Raw genomic sequence first — 19865 nt, forward strand, 5'->3', positions numbered from 1 at the left:
ATCCTACTCCGGCTCATCCCCGGCAGAAGAAAACGCCAATAACAACCACAATCATCGTAATGAAAAATAAAAACAACAGCAAGAATTCGTAAAATCCGTGAGTATGAGAATTTGCCTTTAGTCACATGCACACATCGTGCTCGCTGAATCCACTGACATCGCAAGAACGTATGGAAAAGAAACACAACAGAAAGCATATTCATTACAGCGGGAAATGTCATCGCTTAAGGAGATCCAGCGACTCCCATTTCGGAATCACTTGCGATCACCGAGTTTGCGTCCCATTCCTCGACTGAGGCTACGTCCGATTCTAGGGGGATCGAGTTAGATGATGTTCCAGGGCCATTCAGGAGGGATAGAGATTCGAGCATACCGGAAGGCAGGTCATCGGGGACTTCTTCGAGCGACATCGATTTAAGCAGGGAGAGGAGTTCTGAAAGTATTGGGTTAGTGGGGCTGTAAGAACCCTAAGTGTGTACACTCAAGCATACCATTGGCTTGTTGAACTTCTTGCTGGTCCGTCTCAGAGTCGTCATAGAAAGTAGCCAGACAATAGTTGATCACTGGGGTAATGTTCTCAAGCAATCTGGCGTCAATATGACTGATCTGATCGGCCAGGAATGCCGACTTGAGTCGCTCGAGACAGGCATTCGGCAGCCGACGACAAATGTTATGGCGTCGCTCTCGTGTGATGGTGGTCTGCGATTCGTCATTCTGTTCGGTGTCCTCTGTGTTGCCCTCCATATTATCATCGTTGAAGACCATCTCTTCGAGGATATTCTGCATATTGCGACGAACCGACTCGTCCTTATCAATGAGCAAGGTCGGGGCCCAGACCGGGATATGGTCGAGAACAAGCTCGGTAAAATCGGCAGAATCCATATTCAGCCGCTCGTTAGTGCCACGGCAAAGACACATGAAGAAGTCCATATGCTCCTGGCCGCCGCTGTTGTCAATGCTATCAATTCCCTTGGCAATGAAGTCGATCATGCCAATGACTAGCCCCTTATCCGGACAACGCTGGCAGAACGTTGTGGCTGCCTCCAAGAATGGTGTGCACTGGACGGCGGGTTCGAGTCTGACGCCATTTTCCAGTGTCGATTGAATGGAAGTGAGAAAACCCGCATCAGGCTCTCCGTCCAACAGAACTCCAATAATCGCGCGAGTAGTCTGGTGCCTCGCAAGAGTCTCATGCTTCAGCAGCTTCAACAAGATAGACAAGGACCCATCAGGTTCGGTGGGGTGGATGAGTTCCATTTCTCTAGTGCTGGTGGAGAATTTGCCATTCAAAAACCGCCGTTGTCCGCCAATGGGAGTTGGGCGGAGCGAAAGGTCAACGTGTTTGAAGAAGACCAAGCACAATGACAGCAGAATCAGGTGGTTAAACCGACGTCCTTTGCTCAAGAGGCGGACATAGTTGGGATACCGGATCCGCAATTTCTTACTATCGTCTTCATCGATCCAGAGAATCTCCATACAGGCAGCAAAATGGCCATGCTCGAGTAAGACGTGAATGATCTCCGGGCCATAGGTGCAAAGCTTCAATAAGAAGCCAAAGTAGTCATCCCAAACTCGAAAAGCAGATTGAACTTCGGTCCAGAGGCCAGCCATCATAGGCACAATTTGCTGAATGGCTTCATCAAATCGGTCACGCCATGAGATCCGTTCATCTTCATTGAGATCCTGGCTTGTCGACATCAAGTGGAGATGTTTTAGGGCATAATTGATCAGCAGAAGTCCCTTGTTTCGGAGTTCTGCGCTCTGTGGCTTCATCATGAGATTGTACATCGAGGTTGGCCGATTAATAACCCATTCAAGCACCGATTGAGCCGCATTGGGGCTTTTGTTGATCATGTCGACGAGTTCGCTGTAAACCTCCTGGTGTCCTTGTGAATACTTGGTACGCGTGACCAATTGCTCAATGGTGTCCATTCCGACATTGATGGCCAATGACTCTGCCCTAGTCTTGTTGACATTTTCCGTTCCCATGTCAGGCCACCGCTGAAGCAATCTGCCCACGAAGTATGCATATTGCGGGTCCAGGAGACAGTATATCCGAATGAGCATTTCATTGTCCATGGCAATGTAGTTCTGGGTCGAAATTGACACCGGCAGGTGTATAGGGATGTCGGGTCTCGCTGGCTTAAAGATTTCTTTCGACTTCTCGATCGTGGACACACGTTGGTAGAACAGCATGTATGCATTCCAGGGCTTGATTTTGGGGGCTCCATTCATGAACTGCATCGTGTCACTCGGGCCACCAAAGCATTGGCTTGCGATTGTGCTAGGGTCGAATTTGCTGACATCGGAGTCGTTGAACTCAACCCAATTTGCTTCACCGCCAGACGAAGGGCGTTCAAGTGTATATGAGTAGTAGTGGCCCGATTCGGCTGTACCAGTGTGCACAAGAACCCCAACCAATTCAAAGATATCCGGTGCAATAGTCTGCTCCTGATCAGAGAGATGCTCGACCGTGTAGGGGGTCATGTCAATGTGGTGAGGGAATTGGAACTCGTCATTAATCTTGCTTCTCAGCATATGCACCATGTCGAAGTCAAACCGTTTCAGGTGGAAGATCAAATTGTCAGGAACATCTTTCAGGCAAGCACTAATTAGGAGTTAGAAATCGGTTTGTATCACTATGTCATTGTCACTCACCGCTTCACGGCATCCACATGCCGGCCACAGGAGGTACAAGAATATTTGTTATCTGAAAGCTCGTTAGAATTCGAGCTCCGTTAGGGTCGTAGTATTATTAACTCACCTCCCTGCATCACCTCGCCCGCAACGTAGGCCCGCAAACTGTCTTCAAGAGTCGCCTTCCCCTTGATCTCGCACTGAATTGCAGAGAATGGTTCAAGTCTTTCCGAGATATGATCGCATTCCATTGACTTGATTTGCTGAACAAGCTGCCCTCCATAGAAAGACCGGAACTTCTTCTTCTTTTCAGAATCAAGAACCTGAGCCTCCCAGCGGTCAAACAGAAGGTTGTAGAACTCATCAACATCCATCTGGACAGTCACATCGATCTCCTCGTTGTCATAGGTGAGAATGCTTTTCACAAAGTCCGAGGGCTCAATGCTCTTGCTCCAGGTCTCCTGCATCCATGTAAACAGTCGCTGGGTTTCATAGAGAAGCTTTTGGGAGATCCGATCAGCAACGGGGAGATTCAGGATAAAGTCTCGGAACTCAATATTCATGAAAAGCTGCGTCACGAGAGAGTTGAGGTAACATGTATTCGAGAAATTCTTGAGGCCCGCATAGCCTTCCGGGGACCGGAGCATTAGCGATCTATTATAGCCATATTCCAGATAAGGGGAGTCTAGAGTTGCAATTAGTTTGATGTGAAGATAAAATGCAGTGGGCAAAAATCAGTGATCCGCACCTCGTGGAACGTTTGTGTTGAGGAGCTCCAGAACTTGACAATAAGTCTCATCGTTCTGTTTGCACAATGAGTTCACGACATTGTAAAGGCTCGAGCGAGTGTAGCTGTGCATGACGGGAACCTGAGGCACTGCATGTTCCACCGTGTCTGGAGAGAAATCTGGGAACAGGTATTGGTTGAATATGTCCTCGGCAATGTTCCTAGCCCCCAGTTAGAAATGCATGTAGACTTTATTAGACGGAGGAGAAATGAGACTTACAAAGTGTCCAAAGTGACGCCCGCGGTGGTGGCCAATTCCAGACACCATTCTAACAAAGCAGAAAGCCCGATGATCAAATTATCTGCCGGCTCACGCCCAACAAACTAAAAATCATTAGTAAACAGTGATTATCCGTATTTCGGGGATAAATATACCTCTTCTGTTTGGTGAGTGAGCATAACTGCACTCCATTGTTGAAGGTACTCGTTGAAGATCAAGTCCCGAGGTGACTTCTGTGCAACTACGCGGAACATCCATAGAGCAGCGTTGAAGAACTCCTCCGACTGGGGAACATGTTCAAGGGTCTTGGGTATCACTTGCAAAAATGAAGACCAAAGAGTAGCAAGCATATCAATCCGGTTGGGGTTCCCCCCGGCAGGAGACTCCGTATCAAGATTTTGCATTGACAGCTTAAACGGTTTCAGTGGGCCGCAGATTATCTTCAAGCGTTCCAGAATATCAGTCCGGATTGGCTTTCGCTTTTCTTCCAGGAGCAAAGATAGGATCAACCCATCAAACTGCGCGTGCTGTTTGACAGCGTTCCAGACATGAATGTCGCGCAATGAGCCCTCAACTAGGACCGCAAAGGAACTGCAAACCAAACTTTGGGCGCATGTACCAGCCGGTGGGTCAGTGGGACACGTGCGGCCAATTTCGAGCAGGTCAAGAACGCGTCGGACCAAAGTAATTGGATCGGCAATAAGAACGGACTCGTCATCAGTCGGGCGATAGACTAGGCCACAGTTAGTTAAGGCCCATTAGCTAAACAATTTAATATTCGACATACCAGATATAGCCAGTAGAAGACATTCGATGGCTCTAGTAGCCAGCACAGTGGTAATCGAGTTACCAGAGAGAGAGCTGAACAGCTCTTCTGACGTCAGGAACGCGACCAAGACCCGATTGCTATGGGACACAAAAGATTGGTCTGGAGACATCTGTAACGATATTTAGTACGAGCATCATTCAAATCAAAGCGGCCAGCCAACCTACCTCTGCAGCCTCCTCGTGGAGACACATTGACAGTGTATTCAAGGAGTACAAGGCCTTGAAAGGTCTTTGCAACGGGAATATGTCTTTTTCGGTATTGCTGTTGGATCGAATAAGTTCGAGGGCCCGCGCTTGAGGCGGGAAGACAACCAGGAAGTCAATTATCTGCAAAGTGTCAGTGTCAGCATTCTGCTAAAATAAAGGGGTCAAAGGGATTATACCTGTCGAGCCAAGTCATCCTTAAGGTCAAGCATATCATACAGCTCGTCGAAGTGCTTCAGCACTTCGTTGTCCACTGCTGTGAGTGACTGCCTACTCCCAGCCCATGTGATTTCATGGGCATCAGGGGCCTTTCGAATGATGAGTAAACCCGAAGAGAGCTTCAAGTTCTTCACAAGTGCCTCTGGATCTTGCAGCAACTCGACCTTCTGTCCGCCGAGGATAGTAGTAAACTTAGAGAATCGACTCAGCTGCACGAGCATTTCCACAAGCTCGGCAGCTGTGGAGAGGCTACCAATGCGCTTTGAGCAGATCTTAGGTATGGCAGCGCCATTGAAACATTGATATCGAAATTCGATGGGCTCCCCTTTCAGAGGACGCTCCGGGAGAGTAGGCGGAGAGCCACGAGGGGAGCTGTATTGTGGCCGAGTTCGCAATCCATGGAGTAATTGACGAAGGAAATGTAGAGACCGGCTGAATATAAGTTCGTCAGTTCCGACAGCGCCATTGGAATTGTCTATATCCATAGAAACATCGCCATTGGTTGCTCCACTGCAAGATGGTTTCAACGCGATAGCGGCGGACTTTAGTTGGTCCACGCAGCGATTGACAAGAGCAATATGAGTAGCGGCGATAGCCGATCGGGGTGATCTGTGAACAATACCGTGGTCCAGGTAGCTATCGATGGCGAACTTAATGGCCTCGGCTTCGATCGATTGTGGAGGTGCCGTCAGTATGAAGTTCCAAATCCGATCCATTCCAGGAATAGATATGACTTCATTTTCCCCGACAATAGGAGGCGACTTGATTCGAATCTCATAGTGGACCGACTGTTGAGCGAACCATAATACCTCGCGCGAGTAGTCCTTGGGAAGCACATCTGGTAGATACTCGTGAATGCATAGTTCAAGAAATTGGTTCTCTTTGGCGGTACGTTTGGTGAGATCAACCATCATTTTCCAAATGGTTTGACGCTCCTCGGGAACCAAGTTCTCGGACATGAAAATCTCCTCCCAGAGTGTCTTCCCGAGATCAGGTGTGATGGTGTCAGGGGCCAGATCAATAAGACGCCGCAGGATTTCCACCCGCGAGGCAAAGTCGTGCTTGAAAGATGGATCCTTAAGCTTTGCGTGGTCTTCACTAACGAGATGGTGAAGTTCGATTATCACCAAGCGCGTCAAATCGAAATCGGTCGCAAGTTTCCAAAGCTCTCGTGCATCATCACGGGGTACTAGCGCATTCAGCACTTGGATGCTGCCTGCAGTGCATTCATTCATCTCTCCAATGTCTTGAATGCACCGCTCATATGTCTCCGCCATGTCGGCTTCGTTGAGTCCAGCCTTGATGAACTGTCCCAGCTGCTCGCTTCCAAACCCCTGCATAAGTTCCTTTTGTTCCAGAGGCAGGTCCTTTGCCCCCGAGCTCTCACGGATTAGGCGGATGCAGAGCTTCAGTGGAATAGAATCGACATGCTCCTCACCAGACATGTTGCGATAGTCCCGATCACGATCCTGTTGCCGTTCGCGCATACGAGGCACTAGCTGTTCACAGAAATCGATTATGCGACTGTCGAAGCGATCCAAGGGAAACTCGAGTAACTTTGAGCAGACATAGAGCAACGCTTTAGACCTCGACTGGTGCATGGCAAAGGTTCGTGCGAGCATGGATATGACCTCGCAGACAGTGCGATCATCTTGGCTCTCGGTGACGGTTTTCCAGATAACATCCGTGTCGTGGTCGGTGTATTTCGCCGTCACAATCAGAAATCCAAAGATGTTACTGCTGCGGCTGATCAACTGTGGGTGTGAGTCGATGCCGACAAGATAATCGAGGATCTTGATTTCCCGAAGATATTTAACCAAGTACTTCAAAAACGGCGACTCGATCCCATCGCGGTTCTGAGATACATTTTGACCCCAGATGCTGACCAGGTCTGATTGCATCATTTCCACTCCATGGACACGAAGCTCCATCCGACCTTCCATGATTTGCTTTTTCAAGGTGTCGAATTTCCATGTCCAAATAACACAGAAAGCGGCTTGCTCTGCATCTGCCTCCTCGGGTACTTGAATCGACAATTCCTGGGCAAGTTGGAGTAAAAATTCCGGGTAACCGAAGCAAAGGAAACGGTAGCTGCGGAAAATTGGGTTCAGAAGACTATCGCTCAATTCACTGGTAGCCAGTTGCGACTTCTTTTCAACAAATGTCCGGTATACTTTGTCAATTCTTCGAACCGTTTCGTAGAAAGGCTGAAGCCTAGTTGAATCAGCAAGTAGGTCAATGGGAGAATCAGAACCGCCATTTTTGTTCCTCTCTGTGTCGCATTCAAAAAGTGCGAGCATGTTGACCAAAGGCGCTGAAAGCATGGTGACGATCTGCGGACACTTCGGAAGCAATGCAAGCAGGTGCGAAGTGTATTGCATAAGTACGCCGGGTGCATCAAACGGAGGGGATGAGATCTGAGCTTTCAGTCGAGCAGAAAGATTGAGAGTTCCAGTGCGGGACTGGTTTTCCAGGACCCGGAAAAAGGGAATTTGATCGCCATGGAACATCCAAGGGAAGCTATGAAGATATCGTCGACAGGTGCTTGGAGGCATTTCGACGTCTTCGTCATCTTCGACAACAGCACTGAGAAGTGTGGTGTCCATTTGAACAAGATGAAGAACAATGCGGGCATAATCAAGAAGATATTGTTCGAAGAAGCTTGAGGGGTCTTCGATACCGTCTAGTTGCAGGTCATGTTGTCTGCGCAAAAGACGGTCCAGGACGGAGGGCAAATATTCCCAGAAATCTAGATCTGCGGCAAATTCCTCGATTGTGAGCCTATCAAGATCGCGCACGCACGTGTGAAGCCATTCTTTTATTGTAACAAGCGCCGTGCCTTCCCGTAGGTGTCCTACTCGCTGAATTAGTATGTGACCAAGTCTCGTTGAGCGGAGCCTTTTATTACCATTCTCAAGCATATCACCAAGCGCCTTGAAGTTCTCTCGGGGCGTCATCTCAATGTGTACTTTGGGGAAGGACTCGGAAAGAGGAGCCACGTCTTGGATCTCTATCACTTCGGGCTCATCTTGATCCCGCATCACTTGGCCCAGTGACTTCCAGTTCGAGGTGTTCGGGTCTTGATTGATATCTTCCGGTTCAGCAACTTCGATTTCAGGACTTCGGGGTGAGGAAGGTGAGGAAGAAACTGAAATGGGGTTGGGAGCTGTGTCGGTATTTGGTAGGAGCTCCAGATCGCTACCAGAGAGCTCAGGGTCGGAGGGAGGGAGGTTGGGAGCCATGGTAGATGGAGGGAATTTTGTGTTAATGGTGACTTTGTTAGCTGGATTTCCAGAATCCGAGGTCTCATCCATGTCTGAGGCAGGTGCGATGGAGGCAGTATGCGAGGTTCCATCTAACGACAAGGTCGGACTGACGCGACTTCCACTGTCGAGACGCGGACGTTTCCGGGTCGCCTGAGGATCAAGATCCTCCATGGAGTCGCTGATGAATGGAGATTCTTCGATCAAGGGAGTGTGAGGCGGGGTGTAAGAGCTATCTGGCGGGGGTACAGCCATGTCATTTTCCGCGCGTAGTAGATCCAGGGTAGTTGAAACGCGTGAAATGAAGGTAATACAAGAATGATGGTTGAAGAAAAGGAAATTTGTGAGTTCAAAAAAAGGATTGAGTGGGAGAGAAGTAGAGGTAAGTCCTCAGAAAATGATAAAGCGGTCGACAGCTTTTTTTGGGGACGCGCCAGGACCAGTGACGTTGTTCTGTGGAGAGAACGAACAGGACGATCTCTCTCTTAAAGACACAATCAAGCTTCCGGGGATTTACTATCGCATATTTGCATTGCACATTTTCTATTGCAGTTTACAAAGAAATAAAATAATAATATATATTACTATGATACTATGATGTTTGTAGCAAATGTGACTGCCTACCTACACTATTACTCCAGCTATATATCAAGCGAATATAAAGCGCCAAAAAGTGCACAGCCCCTTATGCGGCCTTATGCATCAAGTCTGGACTCTCTTGGCATTCATGGTTTATTGTCTAATCAGTTCTGTTCAATTTGTCAAAAGCATGAGAAGTTTTTAGAAGTTTTATTTATCAGTGTCTATATCGTTGTTTGGACCAGGCATGATGCATGACGTCCATGTAACATAAGACGCAATTTCATTGACCCTTTCAATATCTCATAGATATAACTTACTAGAAAGTTCTCTACCTCTCTAATATCTATCACTTAATGAATAACAGAGGGACAGTCATTCTTCCATTGCCGTTTCAATCCGACGAATGATTCTAGCTGGGTTCCCCGCAGCCACATGAAAGGCGGGCACATCCTGAAGCTAAAGTCAGCATGATTGTACAATTAAGCTATGAAAAGGTGCATCCATGGATACAACATACCGTGATAACTACACTCCCGGCTCCAATAGTCACCCCTCTGCCAATAGTGACCCCAGGAAGTACAGTCACATTCCCGCCTAACCAGCAGTCCTCCCCAATAACGATCGGCTTGCCAGTCTCAGGACCTTCAGTGCCATTGCGTATGGCAGGATCAAGCGGATGAGTCCCAGAGAACAGACTGACATTGGGGCCGAAAAGTGTACGAGCCCCGACTGTGATAGGACATGTGTCGATGAAGACACAGTTAAAGTTGACGAAGACGCCCGCTCCAAGCTTGACGTTAAATCCATAGTCTATACGGACAGGAGATTCGACCCAGGGATCCTGCTCAAAGAGAGCTTCATCAGCTGCGGGATCATCTAGCTTTGGTGGCAGAGGGGTCTTGTCATCAGTGATACTATATGATGGTTTAGTATAGTTAAATAGTATATTTCCAAGTTGAAGTAAGCCAAAGCCTCAGCTTGACCGCATCACTCACTCTCTCCACATTTCAACGAGACGCCGACGAGGCACCTCGTCCGACTTATTGAACCGATTACAGGCCCACTTGCAGCGCGAACGAGCAGCGATCAAGTCCGGCGTGAAGGCGCGGTAGAGCTCTCCGCGAAGCATCTTCTCTTTCTCAGTAGGCTTCGACATGGCTGTGACGGCCATAGTTATCGCATATAAAAACCGACAAGAGGAGAAACAGCAAAACTAGACACTAGTTAGTATTTAAGACAGGTAGATATCTGAGAGCCCTAAAGCCAAGGCCATAGTGGGCCCGGGGGATGTCCACGGGCGTCATGTCGGGGAAAAGGTCCGCGGGTGCCGATGCAAAACAATACAACCCACTTCGGATTGTTCTCAGACAATGAAAACCATCACCCACTTACCACAGCACACTATTTAAATCCCACCAATTCCCTCGAAATGTCCCGTCCTCGAACAAAATAAACACAAAAAAAAACAAGTCTCTTTCCTCCAACCCTTATTTCTTTGGCAATGTACCCCAACGCATCCGCAACAACCTCCGGCGCAGAGGCAAACAAAGCCTCGAACTTCACGCACATTTCCAGGCCAATCCACGATCGCACCAACAGCAACGCATCCTCCTCTTCCTCCGATGCCTCAACTGACGCGCTCGATGTCGATACCTCAATATATCCCGACGGCAAAATGTCGCTGGCGGGGATATCGCTGCGCGCAATGCTCCTCGGAACCAGTCTCGGATTGTCAGCAAGCCTGTCGTTGTTCCTAAGCACCGTATATCAAACCCCACTCTGGCGCGTGCCCTTCTTCGTCGCCTCGCTGAGCCTGTTCCACTTCTTGGAGTTCTACGTGACGGCGCAGTACAACACGCGGTATGCGACTGTCTCAGCGTTCCTGTTGTCATCGAACGGATGGGCGTATAATATTGCGCACGGGTCTGCCATGTTGGAGTGCCTTGTGTCACATGTTTTCTGGCCCGGGCAGACTGCTGCGGGGCGGTTGGTTACTGTGACGGAACCGTTTTTCGGAAGCTCGGTCTCGTTGCTGCTTGTCGCAGGCTTTGTGCTTTTGTTGATCGGGCAGCTTATTCGCACCCTTGCTATGGCGCAGGCTGCTAGTAACTTCAATCACCATGTGCAGAGTCAGCATCAGGAGGGTCATGTTTTGGTTAATACTGGTCTTTATCGCTATCTGCGGCATCCGAGTTATTTTGGATTCTTCTGGTGGGGTCTCGGTACACAGCTGGTGCTAGGGAATATGGTTTGCTTTGTCGGATATTCCCTAGTGTTGTGGCGGTTCTTCTCGAGCCGGATTAAGCGTAAGTTGTCTGTCCGTTTTGGTATATTGGATATCTTGCTGACTGGTTTACGCGGCTGCAGGCGAAGAAGCTTACTTGATCTCCTTCTTTGGTGACGAGTATGTTCAGTACAGAAAAGCTACCTCGGTTGGTATCCCGGGAATTTAGTTGCAAAACGTTACAGTATCGAAGATATTGAATCGAGTAAATACAAAGAAACCATTGATATCAGCGTCAGCATGTGTGGTAATGTATGGAGCTAGACTTGATCGATTAGAAGTCTGGTATATGGTATAAGTGATCACACCCGTAGGCGTAGTAGCTTCAATGTTGTAAGCTATTTACATTGGCATCATTATAGCTTACTTTCAGGCGCGACTCCTCCAACCGCGCCACTCATGTAAGGTCCACTCTCATCCGACTCGTCCTCGGTGGTCTCGGCGCCGAAAAGGACAAGCTCACGCCCACCTTCAGTGCTCCACCATGTAACACAGCAGTGCGATCGATCAACATCCATCTCACCGCCAGCTAGGGCTTCCCAGAAACGATCAATACAAGCATGTCGCATATTGCGGTCGGAAATTGTGTTGATCAATTGTGCTGCTAAGGGGAGCCATTCCTTCAGATCTTCGACTCGGAGGAACGAAAGGGAATCGAGAAGAGCAAGGGTTAGGACAGCCTGTTCGGAGACAGGTGGACTCTGGCTCATGTCTGGATTTGGACCCTGCGGGGGGAGCGGTGTAGAGGAAGCATTCAAAGCACGGTCGTGAACAACTTCCAGCAGGATGGAGGGGAGAAGGGGCTGAGTATTTGCTAGAGGAGAAGGAGGTGCTGTAATTTGGATGACAGTCTTGAAAGCCAGACGGAATTGGCGCGCGGAAAGGTTATTGGGGAAAACCTGCGGATGATTAGAACCTACTTTCGTATAATACCGGGGTTGGAACTCACAGCAAACAGGTTTTCGATATAGAAAGGCAGGTGTTTGGCAGCTAATTCCGAATTATGGGGAATAGCGAAGACAACAAGCACCAGGCTGTGAGCAGCTTCGAAAATTTCCAACAGAAGACTGTTAGCACCGGCTGCGAGATATGGGAAAGCAGCGGACAATAATAGTTCCTCGTTTGTCTCTGAGGATATGACAAGAGGGAAATGCTCTGCGACATTCAAGAAAAATAGATCCAGACATCGTTCAACTGGGTGAGCAGGAATTTGTCCGATATCGCTTGGCTTAATGCTTCGCAGGAAGTTCTCGGCGAGGACGGGGTATTGTGAAAGGATGTCTATGGCTGCCAACAGCACGAACGTCTGCTGAGATGAGGCATTCTGGCCAAGCCGAGAAGAGATGAAATACATGTTGCGAAGTATGTGGAGACATTGCATCGATAGGTATGGGGCGCCTGAAAGAAACATAGTTAGTACAGAGCAAACATCATGACTTGTTCGTAACTTACTACTGCTGGCAGCAAGAGCCGGGTCGTTGATAGTTCTCCCCAGCACAGCCCGAAGGGTAATAATCACCGAATATAAGCAATTTCGCAACATCTTCCAGAGGGCAGGAAGTGTGATTTCCCGGGATTCTGTGTCTAGGAATTCTGTTTCTTCCGCAACGTCAATCTCAGACAATTTGTTCTGACGCCATTGAACCATGAGCGTCCGAACGAAGCCCGCCAGGTAATCAACAGTCTGCGCAACAATTCTCGGATCCCGAACATTATCAACAGAATGTGCGATGAGACGAGACAGAGGTCCCAGAGTAGACACAAGCGGGCGAACAGCTACTGCCGAGACGACACCAAACGTGGGGGAGTTGGATGACCAGCGGAACTGCTTCCCGGGAGCTTCAACAACATCTTGATCAATAGATCCCAAGAAATAGCCACCTTCAAGGCCCTCCGAAGACAAGTACGCTGATTGAATCATCGCCGGGAGCAAGCGATCATAATCCAGCTTGCTTCTCTCGAGATCGGACAGAAGCTCAAAGGTGTAGTTCAAGACCATAGTGATGCACTGTCCGTCAACCCCAGTCTCAGGGCCAACCTCCTCCAGCGCTAATTGTGCCGCTCTCGCAAGTGCCGACTCGAGTTTCACTCGAATATGCCGTGGTAAGCCCCGTCGGTTCTGTCCCTCAAATCCCATCAAGATTCCGCCCAGCAGAAGCGTATGCCTCCACCGCGGGGACTTATCATCGGCGCCCTCAGCGACCGCTTTAACCCACGCCTCATACTCAATCTTCCTATTCCGCCCGTACGGTATCCGAGGTTCGTCGGTCGTATCGTTCTGCAAGACAGCGATGGCGGCGGTGTTGAAGACGCTGAGGATCTTGCGACATGATTCGAGGTCAACGGGGTGGCTCCAGAGCGAAGGCGCAGTGAGGAGTTGTGATGAAAGAAGTGTCAAATTCAGAGGATTTCCTAACATTGACAGAAAACTCGTAGCCGTGGGAAGAAGACTGAATCAGCCGGTTGTTAGCCTGCCATTGACCTCCCCAATCCCATTAGAGTATTTGGTACTTACGAAGCGGCATCTTGGAAGCTGGAAGTCGCCTGCAGCGACCGCAGCAGCGTAGCCAGAGATCGTTCCGTGGCCATTTCAAGACTGGGGGTAATAGGGATGCTCCCAGACAAGTGACTCTACATCGCCCAGGGAGTTGAGATGATCAACCGCGGAGAAGCCGAGGTCCGGCTCCAGAGCCAAATACGGGGACGCCCACGCAATATTGACCAATGACGCAGAGCCAAACAGTGCAAACAAGCATCGTCATCTCCAAGGGTCTCCAGACTTGCCTTTTTTTGTACGCGTGCAATACATTTATGGTCAAAGTGACTCTCCTTTATTCACGTGTCATGCTTCGATAATTGATTTCTGCAGCTGAACCGGCGCAGCTACCTCTCTATGGCCAACAATCGCGTCCCGATTAACTACGAAGTGCCTTCGTTTCCGTCGTTGTACGATCCCGTACCGGCGAATCACCAACAAGCATACTACCTATACTACACGAAGGACATCTGGCGCTTCACACTGTTCTGGACGCTGATATTTTACGGCGCGACACATCTCACTGTTGCCGGGTGTGCCGTGCTGACTCATTTCCGTAACTGGAATGTGATATGGATTGTGCCGTTGGTGTACAGTTTTATTGCAGCCCTGGAGTCGCTTTTAGCTGGCAGCATAATTGGAGTTGTGTAAGTTGGTTGCTTGACACTTGATTTACCCAGGATGATTAAGTAGCTGACGCTTCTACGGTGGATAGCCTCGGCGCGGTGTATGAAGCAGGCAATTTCAGGATGTCAACTTGGCTACCGATGATTTGGGGCGGTGTCAATGTTATGGTTCTTATTGTCACCAGCTTCCCAATGCAAGGTGGCCTTTGAATGGCGTCCCGGCTGCTACTACCTTTGATCATACTACGACATGTCTACGTGGACGGCAACTCCGATTGGGAATATGTCCAACCAACCTACGCAAAGTCTCATCGACAACATCCAGGAGACTTGGAAACACCTGAAAATTTCCTATGATACAAATGGGATTTGATATCTCAAATAACGCCGTCGCCACGCATCAAAGTAGCTATGCTATGTCCTTTGCGCCAATGCCAAGCCGATTCAACGTGCATTTCAAACCAGGTGTCCATTTTTCATCACTGTCTCCGGTTTCCATCGGGCATACTACCGCCTTGCAAACCAGGCAGGCCACCAAATCCACCAGGGAAGCCAGGGTTGCTGGCCAAAGCTTGGAGGTTGAGATTTTGTGGCATGGGGAAACCCTGGAGTTGCTTCTGCAATTGTGCGAGATCCATATTCATGGGCGGTGTTCCGGTCATACCCTGCCGCATGGGGAACCCATGCATTCCAGGTGTGGGAGTACTCGACTGCGATGGAGGATGACCTGACATGAGTGCAGCCAAACGGTCTGGATTCATCCCACCCATAGCGCCACCATCTACTCCTGGCTGCCGAGGCTGAGCACTGCCAATACCAGGTAGCAACCCTGGAACGTCGGGCTGAGGGCCGGCCGGCGGCGCACTTTGAATACCCGGCAGAGCAGGGCCGCCTGGTCGTCGTTGATCGACCAGGCTGTCGGCTTCGTCCTGCATTTCTTGCTCCTCGTCCTCGCGCATTTGTTTCCGGCCAAACCCGCGGTTCCATGTTCCTTGGGCTTCTGCAGCCTCTTCGCCAATGTGGAATCGGTCTTTCATATAGCTAGTCTCGCCAGGCCGAGTCCGCGACCAGAATCGAGTGAAGTTATCCTTAGATCCAGAAGCCAAGATATGGCCCAATGGGTGCCAGTCTAGTGACCAAATTGTAGCACCGTGTGCGTATTGTACCCGATGCGCCGGATAGATCACCTGCGGGGGAGTATTGGCTGGATCCGGGCTGTCATACGGTGCCACTGTGGGAATCTGGCCGGCCGGCAGGTGAGGCTCGTCAAGTAGATAATGATAGAGAGAACCATCCTCAGCACCAGTCGAGATAAGGTTACTGTGAATGGGGTGCCATGTCAAAGAAGAAACCGGCTTGTCATGGCCTCGCAGAATGCAAATATCGCGCATCATCCGCAAATCAAATACCCTGGCAGTCTGGTCTCGCGACGAAGTAGCAAGGAGGTTGCTGTTCACACGTGAGAATCGCGTCGATGTGACGGTGTTTTTGTGGCTGTGGAGGGTCGTCAAACAGCGACCAGTGCGCGGATCCCAGAACTTGACCTGGTGATCCTTCGATCCAGAAACAATCAGACCCTTGGTCGGGTGCCAGTCGCAAGACTTGACATCCCAGTTGTGTCCGGTCAGTGTTGCGTCGGCCGTTCGGGTTGCAAAGTCGAAAATTTTGAGAGTTGTGTCATCGGACGCTGAAAGGAATTTGGTATCACTGGGTGCCCAAGCTAGATCGCGGACTGCATCGTGGTGCGCATCATCGATCGTCTCGACGTTGTTGAAGTTGGGTCGCCAGTATTTGATATCACCTCTTTGTCCACCAGAGACCAGCCAGTCTTGGCTATGGGCCCATGCTAAGGACGTGACACCGGCTTGTATTTGATCGTAGTGTGCCTGCATCGAGAGGACATCTCAGATTAGCAAGAGCACAACCCACAGAACCTGTATATACGCACATCCATGACGGTCTCGAAATTAAACGCCGTTCCATTCCAAAGCATAAACTCTCCTGTATGACCGCCGGTCAACAGCCGCCTTCCCTCGGGGGTCCATCGCACGACGACGATGGGTTTTTTTGATTTTCCAATTGACTGGTGAAGGTGTCGGACAGGGATTGTATCGACAGCAGAATAGGGCCGCGCCATCGGGGGAAGAACCTGTCGCAAGTCAATATCTTTGTCCCACCAGCCCAGAGCAGTTCAAACGACACATACATCGACCGCGAAGCTGGGACTTGGTCGTTCCGTCTCCAATCGATATCCTCCTTTGTATCTCGGTTGCCGTGTTCGCATCCATTGTACCATTGAAGAGCCATAATCCGTGACGAGACCTGAGAGTAACGGTTGTCAGTCAGGCTTCAGGCTATGAACAAGCAGAAGCTCAGTCAAAGTAACTTCAAAGCAAGCAAACATACGTGGTCTGCGAGGCCCGACTGGACCGTCGAAATTCTTCCCAAATCGCCCTGAGCCGTCACCTCCATTGTCGTCGTAGTAGGCCATGGCGACCGGTTGAAAAGATGTACAGGATCAAGGCTGTCGGTTTGCAAACATTAGGATTGAAAGGAAATAGAAGTTTCAAATACTGATCGAATACTGGATCGGACCGGTCCAACAGAAGCACAAAATATGCGGAGAGAGTCGAAGCTCTTCGGAGCGCAGGATCCGTCCCTTGATCGCTTGTGACGCTGATTGGCCCCTGCGGGATTTATCTGCAAGCTTGCGCTATGATGTCTCTCCCCCCGCCATGTCCAGGTATTAAATGATCTTGTTTCGCGTGCTTTTGTCTTTTGTCTTCTTTTTCTCCTCTTCTCATTTCATCTGCCGTAATTGTGCGGCCTGGCTGTTGCTCTACTCTTCGTATTGCTCTCCGTCGGTGCTCCGGTTTAATCGGAGCTCGACCTAAGGACCCTTTGGTTCCTCACACTCCCGAGATTGCAGAGCTGTTAAAATGACTACTCAGACCGGAGCAATTACGAGGGCTCGCGAAGAATCGCAGGTCAATTCAACGAATGGGGCCATCTCAACTGTAACCGAGGTCTCTCCGCCATCAAGTTCAACTTCCAAGAAACGCAGTAAATATCGCCATGTAGCTGCATACCACTCGGAAGCTCGTCATTCCAGCCTCAGTCGAGAGGCTGATGTGCTTCCCAATTTCCTGGGGTTCCGAAATCTCATGGTATTGGTACTTGGTAAGGATCGCTACAGAGTTGTATACGCAACCGGCTAATGCTCCGACAGTGGCGATGAACCTGCGATTGATCATTGAAAACTTCATGAAAGTGAGTGATCCAAATATTCAATTACTGTTTCGAGGTTGTTAACTAACAAGCATATAGTATGGCGTGCTAATCTGTATTAAATGCCATGACTACCGCAGGCAAGACGTTGTTTTGGGGTCCATATTGTTTGCCTCGGTTCCATGTCATTTGCTCGTGGCATACATCATTGAGCTTTCAGCCGCTACTGCAGCCAAGCAGACAGTGGGTCGTCAGAAAAAGACAGAGAAAGAGAAAGAACACGACCAGAAGGTCTTCCAGTCCACATGGCCGTACACTGCTTTCCTGCACACACTCAATGCTACCCTATGCCTCGCAGTAACCAGCTTTGTGGTATATTTCTACATTCACCACCCAGGCATTGGGACAATATGCCAGCTACACGCGATTATTGTGTGGTTGAAGAACTGCTCTTATGCCTTCACAAATCGAGACCTTCGTCTCGCGCTCCTCAATCCCTCCGCAGACCCGGGCTTGCCTGAAATCTACTCCTCGTGCCCCTACCCAAGGAATATTACCATCAATAACCTAGCGTACTTCTGGCTGGCACCTACGTTGGTGTATCAGCCTGTTTATCCACGCACCGCATCTATCCGGTGGTCATTTGTTGCAAAGCGCCTTGCAGAGTTCGTGGGCCTGGCAGTGTTCATTTGGCTGCTGTCTGCGCAGTACGCTGCGCCGGTGCTGCGCAACTCGATTGATAAGATCGCAGTAATGGACATTGCCTCCATTTTGGAGCGGGTTATGAAGCTGTCCACTATTTCGTTGATTATTTGGCTTGCTGGCTTCTTTGCATTGTTTCAAGCGCTTCTGAACGCTTTGGCCGAGGTCATGCGGTTTGGAGACCGCGAATTCTACACTGACTGGTGGAACAGCTCGAGTCTTGGTATGTATTGGCGATCTTGGAACCGGCCTGTCTACCTCTTCATGAAGAGACATGTCTACTCGCCGCTTGTTGGTCGTGGATGGAGTCCTCTGGCTGCGAGTGGAATGGTTTTCACGCTCTCTGCGATTCTTCACGAAATGCTCGTGGGAATTCCCACACATAATTTCATTGGTATGTCTTGCCCCCCCTGATCACAGCTCAAAGGCTAATCAAGTCCAGGTGTCGCATTCTTTGGAATGATGTTCCAGCTGCCGTTGATTTCCCTCACCGCACCATTGGATAATATGCGCGGGCCTGAAGGTCGGGTTATTGGAAACTGCATCTTCTGGGTCAGCTTTTGTCTAGTCGGACAACCTCTTGGAGCACTCCTGTACTTCTTCGCTTGGCAGGCCAAGTACGGGAGTGTAAGTAGGATGGTGCCGCACGTGGGAGCATGAACTTTTCAATGAACATTTGGCTATTTTGTGTATCGCACATATGCTGGAACTTACGGCTCTCACTGAATATTTATTCGTCAAATGCTATCACTTGGATAACGTCATATTATTGTCATTAGTACTCCAGGGCTCTCAATCCCATGAGAAACTATCCTTCACGAAGGATCTAGAAAATTATTCGACCTAAAGTTCTCAAAAGGCCAGCTATATCACAACGTACGTGAGACACCTTGAAAGTGCCCGGATCGGCTAAACCGATTGTACCGACGGGAGCTCGGGGGCTGTGGAACCCGAAGCTCCAATTGTATAAAGGACCCCCAGAATCAGGCGAAATCACAACATAAAGTCCCCAACTCACATCATTTCCCCGGATTCTCTTCTCAACATGGTCGCATTCATTATTCCTAGCAACTACGGGTAAGCTATGCCTCTCCTAGCTCAACCTTTAAACTTCCCGTGAAATCTGACGCTAACATTATCCCCCAGTGCCGTCATTGGCGTCGCGCTTGGCGCCATCCCCGTCTTGGGCTTCGTTCACGGCTGTATCACTGGCAGCCTGCGCAAGGAGGCTAAGGTGCCCTACCCCCACAGCTATGCCTCCATGGAGCTATGCAAGGAAAATGTGCGTCTCATTCCCCGTCTATCACCCGGGCTTCGCAAGTCCCCCATACTCAATGGAAACATATATATATATATACTTCCTACTGAGTATCAAATAACATCTACTAAACCGATTATAGGCCAAAGCTGAGAAGTTCAACTGCGCCCAGCGCGCCCACACCAACTTCCTCGAGAATGCCTCCCAGACAATGCTCTTCACCCTGGTCGCCGGTCTGAAGTACCCGGAGTTGGCTGCTGGCCTGGGCGCTCTGTGGGTTTTCTTCCGCGCTCTGTTCCTCTACGGCTATGTGTACTCGAGCAAGCCGCAGGGTAAGGGCCGCATGATGGGTTCATCCTTTTGGTTGGTGCAGGGTGCTCTGTGGGGATTGAGTATCTATGGCGTTGGATGGCCACTACTTTCTTTCTAAGCGCTTGAAGCTTGAATCTTCTAAAATATCTTGAAATTGAAGATGTGCTATGTTTTTTTTT

General features: G+C 49.6%; 7 protein-coding genes across 7 annotated transcripts; 3 read left to right on the plus strand and 4 right to left on the minus strand.

Moving 5' to 3' along the window:
* Window positions 1-224: 224 nt before the first annotated feature.
* N7537_002498 (uncharacterized protein) lies at window positions 225-8413 on the minus strand (the record flags this gene model as incomplete). Its single annotated transcript, XM_056893556.1, has 11 exons — window positions 225-433; window positions 492-2608; window positions 2659-2710; window positions 2765-3322; window positions 3386-3585; window positions 3645-3748; window positions 3800-4377; window positions 4432-4582; window positions 4638-4799; window positions 4856-7749; window positions 7804-8413. The coding sequence occupies 11 exons, from the start codon at window positions 8411-8413 to the stop codon at window positions 225-227; spliced, it is 7635 nt and encodes a 2544-aa protein (XP_056758551.1).
* A 699-nt stretch (window positions 8414-9112) lies between these two features.
* Window positions 9113-9911, minus strand: N7537_002499 (sugar O-acetyltransferase; the record flags this gene model as incomplete). The annotated part of the gene is made up of 3 exons (XM_056893557.1): window positions 9113-9190; window positions 9258-9654; window positions 9736-9911. 3 exons carry the CDS (start codon window positions 9909-9911, stop codon window positions 9113-9115), a joined length of 651 nt encoding a protein of 216 aa, XP_056758552.1.
* A 330-nt stretch (window positions 9912-10241) lies between these two features.
* On the plus strand, window positions 10242-11193 carry N7537_002500 (protein-S-isoprenylcysteine carboxyl O-methyltransferase; the record flags this gene model as incomplete). The annotated part of the gene is made up of 2 exons (XM_056893558.1): window positions 10242-11046; window positions 11108-11193. 2 exons carry the CDS (start codon window positions 10242-10244, stop codon window positions 11191-11193), a joined length of 891 nt encoding a protein of 296 aa, XP_056758553.1.
* A 187-nt stretch (window positions 11194-11380) lies between these two features.
* On the minus strand, window positions 11381-13613 carry pex8 (putative peroxisomal membrane protein Pex17; the record flags this gene model as incomplete). The annotated part of the gene is made up of 4 exons (XM_056893559.1): window positions 11381-11923; window positions 11974-12422; window positions 12477-13474; window positions 13540-13613. The coding sequence occupies 4 exons, from the start codon at window positions 13611-13613 to the stop codon at window positions 11381-11383; spliced, it is 2064 nt and encodes a 687-aa protein (XP_056758554.1).
* A 135-nt stretch (window positions 13614-13748) lies between these two features.
* On the plus strand, window positions 13749-14396 carry N7537_002502 (uncharacterized protein; the record flags this gene model as incomplete). The annotated part of the gene is made up of 3 exons (XM_056893560.1): window positions 13749-13816; window positions 13908-14207; window positions 14276-14396. 3 exons carry the CDS (start codon window positions 13749-13751, stop codon window positions 14394-14396), a joined length of 489 nt encoding a protein of 162 aa, XP_056758555.1.
* A 269-nt stretch (window positions 14397-14665) lies between these two features.
* On the minus strand, window positions 14666-16719 carry N7537_002503 (WD40 repeat domain-containing protein; the record flags this gene model as incomplete). Its single annotated transcript, XM_056893561.1, has 4 exons — window positions 16593-16719; window positions 16393-16508; window positions 16135-16335; window positions 14666-16072 (listed from the first exon to the last, which is right to left on the minus strand). The coding sequence occupies exons 1-4, from the start codon at window positions 16675-16677 to the stop codon at window positions 14666-14668; spliced, it is 1809 nt and encodes a 602-aa protein (XP_056758556.1). The 5' UTR covers window positions 16678-16719.
* A 406-nt stretch (window positions 16720-17125) lies between these two features.
* Window positions 17126-19804, plus strand: N7537_002504 (putative diacylglycerol O-acyltransferase (DgaT); the record flags this gene model as incomplete). The annotated part of the gene is made up of 7 exons (XM_056893562.1): window positions 17126-17366; window positions 17416-17456; window positions 17514-18510; window positions 18559-18743; window positions 19123-19193; window positions 19263-19398; window positions 19517-19804. The coding sequence occupies 7 exons, from the start codon at window positions 17126-17128 to the stop codon at window positions 19802-19804; spliced, it is 1959 nt and encodes a 652-aa protein (XP_056758557.1).
* Between the last annotated feature and the right edge of the window lie 61 nt (window positions 19805-19865).

The sequence above is a fragment of the Penicillium hordei genome (assembly GCF_028827395.1).
Source record: "Penicillium hordei strain IBT 12815 chromosome Unknown utg000001l_segment0_segment0, whole genome shotgun sequence".
Classification (NCBI taxonomy): Eukaryota; Fungi; Ascomycota; class Eurotiomycetes; order Eurotiales; family Aspergillaceae; genus Penicillium; species Penicillium hordei.